This window comes from Onychomys torridus, chromosome 1 (assembly GCF_903995425.1).
Source record: "Onychomys torridus chromosome 1, mOncTor1.1, whole genome shotgun sequence".
NCBI lineage: Eukaryota > Metazoa > Chordata > Mammalia > Rodentia > Cricetidae > Onychomys > Onychomys torridus.
Window position 1 is genome coordinate 26,498,996 of NC_050443.1, and position 12,740 is coordinate 26,511,735.

At 48.4% G+C, this 12,740-nt stretch overlaps 1 protein-coding gene across 1 annotated transcript in view; it reads right to left on the reverse strand.

Moving 5' to 3' along the window:
* The window catches only part of LOC118592289 (ankyrin repeat domain-containing protein 27-like), a 12,778-nt gene extending 238 nt beyond the window's left edge, over window positions 1-12,540 (reverse strand). Inside the window, exons 1-5 of the mRNA XM_036201145.1 lie at window positions 12,526-12,540; window positions 11,171-11,211; window positions 7,814-7,936; window positions 5,743-5,940; window positions 4,838-4,957 (exon numbers count right to left, since the gene is read on the reverse strand). Of these exons, the coding sequence (XP_036057038.1) occupies window positions 4,838-4,957; window positions 5,743-5,940; window positions 7,814-7,936; window positions 11,171-11,173 (444 nt within the window). The 5' untranslated portion in view covers window positions 11,174-11,211; window positions 12,526-12,540. The remainder of the gene's footprint in view (window positions 1-4,837; window positions 4,958-5,742; window positions 5,941-7,813; window positions 7,937-11,170; window positions 11,212-12,525) is intronic.
* Between the last annotated feature and the right edge of the window lie 200 nt (window positions 12,541-12,740).

The window sequence follows — 12,740 nt, forward strand, 5'->3', positions numbered from 1 at the left end:
GGGGAACCTTGAGCTGATCTTAGATCTTACTTCATTCTGGGGGGGGCGACACAACGACATGGGGGAACCTTGAGCTGATCTTAGATCTTACTTCATTCTCGGGACGCCTGAGTTGAAGTCTGATCCTGGTTTGTTTCTTTTTCATTTTTTATTTTCCACTCAGCTACAGCCATGGGACAAAGGAGCAGATACCACCCACTTAAATTGGCGGATGGGGCGGTACCGGTAAATCTGGCCGCTTAACAGTGTGGCGGGTACTTCAGCCAGCGAACGGGAAAATGAGAGTTGCTTCATCTCCAAGCTTTCTGCTAAAGCTCTAAACCCTTTCTTTCCTTTCCCACTTCTGCGTCGGCCACGTGTAACCTTTTCTGTCTGACTTCCACGCCGGCAGTGGGCGGGCTCAAATGCGAGGCTTGGGCGGTTTCTAAGACTCGCCCCAACTCCACCCACTCATTCTCAAACTGCCTTGAGAAGCACAGACGGGTCTAAAAGCAGCTGAGATCTAAACAATTAAGTTTACAATAATCAGGATGGCTCCTAAGCCAAAAAATTAGCTTATAGCCTCAGGCAAGTCTTACAAAGGATCACTTTACAGTCTGCCTACTGGCAGATCTTCCAAAAGCTGTCCTTACACCACCAATCATCAGGAAAAAATTCAGGACAGGGAGTAAAATCCGTCTCTTGTTCCTGGCTAAAAGTTAAGTATCTGGAGAGCAAGGCTCCTGACCCCACGGGCAAAAGAGTCATCTGTGGCGTTTAAGGCCAAGACGCATGGGTACAGCAAGCTAAGACCTCCAGCAGACCTAGGCTTGGCTACAGACACAGCAGGGAACCCAGAACTCAGCACAGAAGCGATCCATTTCTTTCCTTCTGTACATCAGAGCCATTGACTCAGTCCTGGGAGTTTTAGGATGTCACTTTTCCTTTCTATTGCTGGGTACAGAGGACAGCCTTATTTACCTCAGCAGATTTAATTGCACTTTCAGAGTTACTTAATGAGAAAGATTTCCAACTAAGATAAGAGCTCATTGTCTCATTTCAAAGTTACCGCCTGTGTTTCTCATGTGCATACAGACAGGGCCATGATCTTTGCCTTGTCCCTAATCAAAAAAATAAGTTCTCTTGCATTCTCAAGCTCCAGAGGACACCAGGATCCACTGCCTTGTCACCAATTCCAGAGGAATAAGGCATCACCCCTTCCTTTCCCAACTAGGGCCACACAGGGCCAGAGGCAAAAGGACCATCAAAATATCCAGGTGGTAAGGATATAACAATCTATCACTGTTCAATACTCAGCAACTGATCACCTGTGTATCCCAAATGCTAAATTAACAAAACAAACAGGTGCCTTAAATAAACTACCTCGAATAAGGCTTGTCTCAGGTAAAAATCAAGCAGAGTACTAAAACATCACAGCCACCTTTTTAACATGTCTCCATCCGGACAGGCCAGATCTACCTCAGATAAATGTCAACTCCAAACATAAAATAATAATGAGTCTTTTCTCTAAGCTTTTTATGTCACCAGTGTCTTGTCAGACAGAAGGTTCCCAGCCACACCCTGAAGGATGGACAACTGCAGGACAAGGCATGACAGAACTTCATCCCAGGACCAGCCACACCATGAAGGATGGACACAGCTGCAGGACTTCATCCCAGGACTTCAGGAGCCAGCTTCCCCATTTCCTCCCAAGAACCAATTGACGCCCACCATTCAGCTGGAAGCAGTCTTTGAGAGAAACGGCGCCCCATACCCACTCATCCACAATTTTTTTCTTTTTTAGAGAAAAACAAGTCAGGAATGATAGGAAGTCACAACATGCCCACACGGTTGGGCTTGCCCGACGGACCGCCTAGTTATTTCCGGTTCAAAATAGCCATTTCCAGGTCAAAACATCCTCGTGTGACTAGGACTCTGTGGCTTTGCATGGCTGTCTGTGTAAAGCGCACACGGCCATGTAATCTACGCGCATGCGTGGAGTAGCCACATGCGGTCCTGTACGCATGTGCGACCCACTCTTTAAAAAGCCGGCGCCATTTTGCACAGGTCTCTTCTCTTCTTTTCCTCTCTTCTTCTTGTCCCACAGGCCTGTCATGTCTGTCTCTTCCTATCCTATATTAATAAACAGCTCTTCTGTGGATTTGTCATGTTTGGGACGTGTTCCTTGCAGGGTAAGAGCTCCAAATAACTAACCAAGAGAACGTTTAATTCTCTCTAGGGCATAACTTGGATAAGTTTAAAGTTTGGAGTTGACTAGAAAACTGATAAGTAATGGTTAATTAATATTGATATTTAATCAATATTTATATTAGTTTAACCATTTAATAGGTATAGTTGTATATAATTAGAATATCTCTATCCCAAAAAGGAGAGCAGAGGAATAACATAAAAATTTATCATTACGGGGCTGGGGATTTAGCTCAGTGGTAGAGCGCTTGCCTAGCAAGTGCAAGGCCCTGGGTTCAGTCCTTAGCTCCGGAAAAAAAAATTATCATTAGCTAGTATGGTATAGTATGGTCAAGTGTGTCTGAATACTATGAATCTGAGTTATCAAAAAGAAATGGTTAGTTTGGAACATTAACTCTATCTATTAATCTCTGATTTGTGTTGAATTTTTCCAGGTAATAGCTTTGCCATATTCAGCTGAATTCCGACTTCTTATTTCTGTGGCCTGTATCATAATAGTGAGTTCAAGGCCAGCCAGAGCTACACAGTGAGAACTTGTCTCCAAAAAAAAAAAAGTCTATATTTGAGATGATATCACTATGTAGCCCAGGCTGGCCTCAAACTCTATCTCCTGGGTGCAAGGATTACAGGTGTGTGGTTCACTATAAAATTCCTGGAGCTTCTTTTTAAACATCAAGTTGGATTTTTTTTTTTTTTGTCTTTTCTTTCAATTTTCAATTATGGGCATGTGTGTATGTTTGTGTGGGTCTGTGTGCAAGACAGCATAGATGCCTACTGAGGCCAGAAGCAGCAGATCTCCACGGCTCTGGTTTCTAGTGGCTGTGAGCTACCTGACATGGTGCTGAGAATCAGTCAGGTCCTCTGAAAGACCATGACTCTTAACTGCTCAGCCTTCTTGTAGTCCCCAAATCAAGATTTTAAGCAACAATTTCCTATGTTAAATAGAAAAATATTTTCTTAAATTGCTGTGGGTTGAAAGACAACAACAACAGAAGCACCAAGCCAAAGGGACTTACAGATGAGGATATACCCTGCAGTGCTTGTCAGAGAGCATAACGGAGCAGCTACCGCTTACCAGTGAGGCAAACCGTGACACCGCTATCTGGTGCCTCTGTACTGACCACCAGACTCCAGCGGTCCTGGGTATTTCGTTTGTTCTGGTTTGATTTTGAGTTTGCCTCGCTAAGTTGCCCAGGCTGGCTTCAGCCTCTCAAGTACCAGGATTATAGACATGTGCCACCATACCAGGCCCAAAGCCACCAAGGCTTTAAGCAACTATTTCTGACATAAAATAGAAAACAAAATATACTAATCTAAAAAGTACACACTTTGTTTTCTTTCTTGTTTTGAGTAATTAGAGATGGAGTGCCCCCATGCAGCCCAGGCTGGCCTGGAACTCCCAACCCTTCTGCTTCAGTCTCTTTAGTGCAAGGATTACAGGCATGCACCACTAGGCCTTATTTCTACCCATGTATTGTTTCTAGTGTATGGGTTGTGTGAAGCAGTGGAAGGACGGACAAGGCAGGGCTCCCTGCTATTTCAGTCTCTGATTATCATCAACATGTGCTACTTTCAGCAAGAGGGACGAAGGCAGTGACAGTCCCCATAGTGAAAAGGCCAGGCCCAGACCTTCAGCTGAAGCAGAGCTGTGTTCTGGACACTGCCCTTTTGTCACAGAATCATTAGAAATGCAAGTACACAGTCCATCATTCCAGAGACAGTGATAATTGACAGGCAGGCACACAGTCCATCATTCCAGAGACAGTGATGACTGACAGGCAGGTACACAGTCCATCATCCCAGAGACAGGTGATTGACAGGCAGGCACACAGTCCACCATCTCAGAGACAGGTGACTGACAGGCAGGTACACAGTCCATTATCCCAGAGACAGGTGATTGACAGGCAGGCACACAGTCCACCATCTCAGAGACAGGTGATTGACAGGCAGGCACACAGTCCACCATCTCAGAGACAGGTAAGTGACAGGCAGGCACACAGTCCACCATCTCAGAGACAGGTGGTTGACAGGCAGGCACACAGTCCATCATCTCAGAGACAGGTAAGTGACAGGCAGGCACACAGTCCATCATCCCAGAGACAGGTGATTGACAGGCAGGCACACAGTCCACCATCCCAGAGACAGGTGGTTGACATGTAGGCAGTCTATAGGCATAGACAGGGTTTTAAGGAGCCTTGTGTGGGGCCTGGGGAGGCTCTGTGGCTCTGGCAAGATCTGATACTGTTACCAGCACCCACATCAGACAGCTCACAACTGCCCGTTAACTCCAGTTCCAGGGGATCCTGTGCCACCTTCTGGCCTCTGGGTACTGCATATACATGGTATACATACATACATGCAAGGCAAAACACAAATACACATAAAATAAAAATAAACAAATCTTAAAAACTATTAAAAAACTTTAAAAACTAAAACCAAAAATTGTTTAAAAAAAAGAAAAGGCCTACTTAGGCAGTGGTAGTTCAACGCCTTTAATCCCAGCACTCAGGAGGCAGAGGCACTCGGATCCCTGAGTTCCAGGACAGCCACAACTACACAGGGTTTCTCTGTGTAGTTTTTGAAACTAAAAAAAAAAAAAAAAGGGAAAAAAAAGGGGAGCCTGGTTTGGCAGGGAGGGGAGGGCTCTTACCTGTAGCAACAGTGCAGCAACTTCATGATGGCCACTAGAGCAGGCGTAAATGAGAGGTGTGTTCCCGCTGAGGTCCTTTTTATTAGGTTTTGCATTGGCATCTAACAGACATTTCACCACCTAGTCCAGACAGGAAAAACTTGAATCTTAATTATAAGTTAGGAAAGGCAATCTTTCTTCTCAGGTGATCCTCTGGACCCTCCAGAGAAAAGAGATGATTGATGTGGGAGAGATTCACATCCCCGGGGTCTCCTCCATGCCCACCATGTGCCAGGCACGAGAGTTTCCATCTTTATGGCTACCTAAGGGGAGCTGAGCCACTGCTCCCAGTGCATTGTGGGAAGCAGTTTGCTGGACATCTGTGAGAGAAGCTGACTGGAAATGGGGTCTTGCCTATAAAACCCCACAGTGGATCGTCCCAAGGCAAAGACACACAGATGACTTTCCAAAGAAAACAGACTTTAGGAAGGAAGCTAACTGGTTCAGAGCCAGATGTGATGGCACACACCTGTAACCCTGGCACTCAGGGGATGAGGCAGGAGGACTGGAAGTTTGAGACTAGGATGAGTTTACTAAGACCTTGTCTCAGAACAAAACAAAAGCTAATAACTGCAAACTTCTGTCTTGGACTGCTATGCCGGGCTTTGATTATACTTTATAAACTCTAAGCTCTTTTGCACAGATCTAAAGGTAGTGAGTGGAGTGGCCAGCACCATGGCAGAGGAGATTCATTCTGGCTTCAGTCAGAATTACAGTGGCAGCTCTGACTGGCTAAGGAGGGCACTGGTGCCTCCCCAGGTGTGAGGTCCTACTGTGAGAAGAAAGGAAATGCTGTCCTCTGGGCTTTACTGAGCCCGCCAGTCACTCTCAGCACCTACTCTGCTGCCCAGGAGATGGGCCCATACCTGAAAGTGACCCTGCCGGCAGGCCAGGTGGAGCGGCACAGCTTGGCTTGTATTTCTGGCACCCGAGTAGGCACCATGCTTCAGCAAGAGGGGCACAAGGTCCGTCCGGCCATGCAAGGCAGCCATATGCAGGGGAGAGGAGCCGTCCTGGTTGGTCACATTCACACCAAGCCCACTGGCAGGAATCCTTGCCAGTTTCTAGTAAAGGCAGAGGGTGGAAATAAACGGCATTAATACTGCAGAGGCTGGGTCAGGGGCGGCAATGGAAATCACGTCCCTGCTCCCTCACAGTTCCTAGGCAAATTCTGGGATCACAGAGAGGTCTGGACTCAACATGACCCATGAGTGTGACTTCCCACTTCCTTGGAAGGAAATGAGATACCAAAAGACTTGACTTGTATTTTTCAATAAAGTAAGCCCTCCACAAGGATGCCTTCTCATGCCAGGCAAGAGCTCTGAAGAGACAAGTTATATGTGAAGGAAGGGGCAGTCCATGAAACGTAATGAGAAAGCCAAGCCTGTTCAATAAAAAAGCCTGGGACAAGTGGGCAACCACACAAGGCACCCTGAGCACCAACCCTCACTACAAACACATAAACTGGAAGGCATCATAGCCAAGGAAAGCAATGGTCATTCTGTGCAACAAAAAGCTGCTTGTGGTAGTGCTTGGTAACATGGCCAGTTACCAGGGAAACTGGTGGCCAGTTACCAGGAAATGTACATCAGCATCAGGAGTGACAGAACCCAATGCTCAGGAGACAGATCGTGGGTCTCCAGGGACTGGGAGGGTGTGGGCTTCATGAACAGGGGTACCGACACATAAATATAGTCTCTCTTCATGATGGTGCTTGGTGGAAGACTGTGCATGGAAGCCAGCAGGGAAGGTAATCCCACCACCTGGGTAAAGGGGGAGGGTCAGGAGTTCAGGGTCATCCTTAACTACAAAGTGAGTTTGAAGCCAGAGGCCTGAGATCAAACAAATCACCTACAGTCTGCCAAACCTCCTGAGACAGTCAATACACCACTCACCTCCTACTTCGCTGTCAGTTCTGTCATGAGATTGCCTGCCTATCCCTGGTGGGCTTAAAATCATGCTGAGAGGAGAAGCATCAATCAAAAGGCAAACACAACTGCTCTGTAGAGCATCGCATTGAGAACAAACACTAGGGTTGGGGATTGAGCTCAGTGGTAGAGTGCTTGCCTAGCAAGCGCAAAGCCCTGGGTTAGATCCTCAGCTCAAAAAAAAAGGAAAAAAGAGAACAAACATTAAAGAGTATGTGAGAAAGGTTGGATCTTACTATATGTAAATCACACCTAAAAAAAGTTGGGGTGGCAGTGGTGGGAGGTAAGGGGCTGGAGAGATGGCTCAGTGGTAAAGAGCACTGACTGCTCTTCCAGAGGACTTTGAGTTCTGTTTACAGCACCCACACCACAGCTCATACACATCTGTAGCTCCAGTTCTATGGCACATGGTGCCCTCTTCTGGCCTCCATGAGTACTGTACACATGTGGTGCATCAATACATGTGCTGGCAAAACACCCATACACATCAAAGTCCAGCATGGCATGGTGGTACATGCTTCTAATTCCAGCACTTGTGAGGCAGAGGCAGGCAGATTCTGAGTCTGAGGTCAGCCAGGTCTACAGAGTGACTTCCAGTCAGGGCTACACAGAGAAACTCTGTCTCAAAAATAAATTAAATAACAGGTGGGCAGGGCTGGAGAGATGGCTCAGTGGTTAAGAACACTGGCTGCTCTTCCAGAGGCCCTGGGTTCAATTCCTAGCACCCACATGGAAGCTCACAACTGTCTGTAACTCTAGCTCCAAAGGATCCAATACCCTCCTCATACAGGCAAACCAGTGTACATGAAATAAAAATAAATAAATAAAAAAGAACAGGTGGGCTGAAAATGACCAAAGAGGGGATGATGCTGTCCCCCACCAGCTGACTAATCAGCCCCTTGGGGAAGCCTGTGTCACTCAGGAATTACTTAAAGCAAAGAACTTCCTAGGCAGAAAGAAGAACGTGCCTCCCACTGTGCCCCACCCCACAGATACAGCAGAACCAAACCTTCTGGGCTGGAGCACACTTGGGGCACTGGCATAAGGGGTGACAGAATTCCAGATCCACCGTGCTCATGGCCTCATCCACATCATCTAGGTCATCCTCCGTCCACTCCAAAAGGTAACGAACCTGGTGGTGGCCAGAGAGGAGAAACAGTAACTCCATTATTCTGATGCCTTTATCACGCACGCACAAATGCTTACGCGCACGCGCACACGCACACACGCGCGCACACACACACACACACACACACACACACACACACGCGCACACACGCGCACGCACATACACACACACACACACACACACACACACACACACACACACACACACACACATAAATCAGCTCCTTGGACTACTGCAGTCTCTGACAAAAATCATTTGTTCTACAACAATAAATCTGCACTCCACCTGTGTTCAGGCCATTCTAAGTTCCCTGGAAAGCACAAAGGGATTAACCTATCATTTTCCAGCATAGTAGTCTCTGTCCAAGCAGGCTGAAGCTGCTTGGAGGGCCGGCTTTCAGACCCTGGCCCTGGGCATACACTCCTATACCACCTAACCAGGTCAGTTCCAGATCCTCCCTTGCCACCCAACAGAAACTTCATGCTGAGTGCTCAATGCTGTGCTCCAGAGCACATCCAGAATCCCTGACCCCACACCAGGGTCCTCCCACATGCCAGCATGCAGGGTGGAAGCTAAGAACCCCCAGATTGGGCATGCATGGGTTCCAGCACAGGCTAGTTGCTGGGATCTGAAACTTGAGAAGAGAGCCTGAGTGGTGGCCCACACCTGCAATCCCAAGCACTCAGGAGGCTGGGGCAAGAAGGTCACAAGGTCAAGGCCAGCCTGAACCATACAGTAAGACCCTGTACCCACCAAAAGAAAGCTATCAATAACAGTTCATTTGAGAAAAGAAAGCAGCCACGGACATGCAATTCTAGGCTCCACTGCAGGTGTCCAGGTGTCAGGGTATATCTGCAAGGAGGACAGAGCTTTCGGGGAGCCCCATCAATGCCAAGCCTCCTGTCCCCCATGACCCTTCCAGATCCTTACACAGGGGTGATAGCTACAAAACCAGCCAGCTCTGATTGCAAGTCAGGGTGGGAACCAGATGGGCAGGTGGCCTGCAGAGGGGCCCGTGACAGCACAAGGAGGTCAGTCTGGATGGTGACTCAGGGTACAGCACAGGGTGTCACTGTACCTACCCCATCCACAAGTGGCCCGAACTCCATCTTGCCCCCAGCGGGAGGCAGAGTAGATGGTCATAACCTGTGCTAGTCATTGCTTCCCACACAGACTAAAGAACAGGCTCCTACAGTGGCTCTTAAGTACCTAAAGAATGCTGGGTTCTCCAAAGCTGGTCTCAGGAGAGAACCAGTCCAACACCAGCTAAGCGCAGCCCCCTGTGACAGCAGCCCATCCCAGAAGCTGTAAGAACGAGACCCCACAATTCCTGTTTACCACCTCTACCATGGTTTGAATATGAAATGCCCCATGCAGGTTGGACGTTTACACCCCAGCTAATGGTGCTGCTTTGGGAAGTGCTGGAAACTGCACTTTAGGAGGTGGAGCCCAGCTGGAGGGAGCAGGTCACTTGGGGTGGACCCTTAGGAATTTTATGATCTCTAACACTTCGCTCCCTCCCATGCTGCCTTTGAAAAACCTTTACCATTGTATGTATGTGTGTGCACACATGCATGACTGGGGGTGTCATATACATGGCACAGAACAAGTGTGGAGGTCAAGCAGAAGACAACTGTGAAGTCAGTTCTCGCCTTACATGGGTTCCAGATCAAGCTCAGGTCACCAGGCTTGTGCAGGCAGCCCTGCTGCTCAGTAAGCCATCTCACAGGCCCTCTCGCTAGGCTTTTTGTTTGTTTGGTTTTTGAGACAGGGTCTCTCTGTGTAGCTTTGCGCCTTTCCTGGAACTCACTTGGTAGACCAGGCTGGCCTCAAACTCACAGAGATCCGCCTGCCTCTGCCTCCTGAGTGCTGGGATTAAAGGCCTGCGCCACCACCGCCCGGCTCTCTAGGTTTTTTGTCTGTCACAAAGTGAAGAATTTCTCTGCCACACAGGAGTCTCAACCACCATGATATTCTGCCCAAATGCACAGAACCCAATAACTGGCCAGTCCCCCGGAACTGTAAGCTGCAACAAATCTGTTTTCTTTCAAGTTGTCTTGTTGTGATAACAACACAGGAGCAAACATGGCCTCACTCAGTCATCAGTGAGGCCTCCTTTTTTAAAAAGATGTATTCATTAGTTAATTTATGTGTACGTATGCGTGCCTGCTGCCCACATGTGTGCCTACTGTCCACAGAGGCCAAGTGTTAGATTCCTCTGGGACTGGATTGGTGGAAGTTATAAGCCACCTACCATGGGTGCTGAGATCAAAGCCTGAGTCCTCTACAAGAGCAGTCAATGCTCTTCACCATGAGCCATCTCCCCAGGCCAAAAAGCACTCTTGAAATCTGTACCAGGCCCTTGGAAGGGGACTCATTCAGAGCTCCAGGTTCGCTGCTTTCAGGAAGGCAGTGGAAAGTGCGCGGGGAAGACTCTTGTCTCTACTGGCTGCTGCTGTTCTAAGCCCTGTCCCTGCATGTGACATCCTAGAGCCCCAAGCCTGCTGACCCAGGAGTCCAAGGTCCACACACTCATGCAGCCCCGGCTTTGTTTGCCTTCCCCATGCCTTCCGTTCCTGTAACCTTGGTCTGGATTCTTGCCAACATCACTTTGACTCCAGAGTGGCGATGTCGAGAAGACAGGGGCCATGCTGCCTATGCACCTCCTCCCTAGGAAAGCCGAGCATCTCCATCACAGAGTACATGTAAAGTGTATGCAAGCTTTGAGGGGGACCTTAGAGTAAGCTGGCGATGACCTATAGAGCTTACTGAGTACATGCAAAGCACATGTAAGCTTTGAGGGGGTGCTTACAGAGAGGCCACATAGCAAGAGGCTCAAACAGAGGCAAGACACACAAGTGCAGCCACTTCAAACCGAGAGCTTTGAAGATGCTCTTTCTTGGGATTTTAATCTTCAGATGTCCCTCACAGAATCCTGTTTTGGATGCTCATTCACTACATGGGGTGTCACTCATATCGCTAAGAAGACTGTGGAGCCTTCAGGAGTCTGGACCTGGCTGTGGGATATCCTGCCCTAGGGGCAGGCCTTTGAGGGTTCTACCCACCCCTGGTTGTCTCTGGTTCCCTTAGCTTCCTGGTCCACCCCATGTGAAGAGTAGCTACCTCGTGTTCCCACCACCATGCTGTCCCTGCAGGATGACTGAACCCTCTTCCTCTTCAGTTATGAGCCTCAGGTGTTCTGTCACAATGACAAAAGACACTCTCCAAAAAACTCACCATTTCAAGATCTCCATCAGCAACTGCTCTTAGAAGCTTTTCTACCTTAATGGAAGGAAAAAGCAAGTTAGGGAAAGAGTTTTAATAATAAAGTAACAACAAGAATGACATCAGCATTCTGAAAACCAACTAGCCTTCTCTCCATGTCCAGTGGCTCACTCAGCGCCATTAAAATGTATCCCAAACTGTTCATCTAGAACACCCTAAAAGCTGCACAGAACCCCTCCCACTTAATATAAACCGGAATTGCTAATCCGTGGGAGGTGAGACAACAGTGACTGCTACACAAGGTGGCTTTCTGCTCTCTGTTTGCTAGGACTAGGAACCTAGGTACCACAGGGATAAATCCCCAGTGCTCTCTTCACTTTCAATTTCAAGACAGAGTCTCACTAAGTTGTTCAGGCTAAGCCCTGAACTCACACTATGGCCCAAGCAAACCTTGGGTTGTGGAATTCCTGCCTCACCCTCCTGAGTAGCCAAGACAATAGGTTATCTGCAACCAGATGCAGGTCAGGATCACTTCTGAAGAAGCCAGTCACCCTGATCCACTACTTTGTATACTCAGCTCTCATACTTTGTGAGGTACAGGGGCTGTGAGAGCAGACACCCCTCCCAAGAACAACCTCAGGCCTCTGATAGACTGGGGACCCTGTCTGAGCACACCTGGGCTTTCCTTTCAGTGACTCTGCAAGAAGCTCACTGGAGACCCCACTAGGAGAATGCTTTGGGGGTGGAGGACCCCACTGGAGTGGCCCGTGACCCAAGAGAGGAGCAATGGAACAGGGATCCGGTGGTTGACACCTCAGTTGAAGGATGAGATAGACTGACCACCCTGATACTGAACAAGCCTTAAGAACAAAAGGAAGAAGACAGACTGTAAACAGCTTTTATAAAATGTGAGGCGCATACATGTCAGACCGTAAGGGATGATGCGCACCAGGCTACTAACAGAGATGCTCATGGGGTGGGCACAGAGGTGCACTCAGAGAGTCTGAACTTATAACTCTCAGACATCCTGATACGAGTCCATTTTTCTTAGAATATGGTTTCTTTGTCTATTTCTTGCCCTGCCCCATATGTGTGTCTCTTGTCTCTTTCTGTTTGTGGCTCTGTGCTCTCCATCTCTCTCTTTCTCTCATACACACACATTCCAAGAGCTGCTATGGAGAAAAGACCTAGAAGAGCCAGAGAAGGCGAAGCCGACATGACATGCAGTTGAGCACATCTCAAAGGCATTGACCTTGGAGTAGACCAAACCAGCTAACTGGTAAGCAGGCTGCAGGCTGGCAGCCAGCTCTGGCCAGCCTACAGTGTTTTAACCGGCTGGTGTAGGTACATCCATGGAGGAGGCTCACCTCCTTGTAGGCCTTTTTCACCTCTTCTTGCCTGAAGCTCGCCGTGATGGAGCAAAAGCTGGAGGTAGAGGAGCCCTGGCTGATGGAATCCACGGAGCCTGTAGGGGACCGCGCAGGAACCTGTGGGACAGCAGCATGGTCGATGAAATGGACATGGGTCACAGACACGTCAGGCCTACAGGAGAGGTGCCAAGCTCATGACCACAGCAGGCATG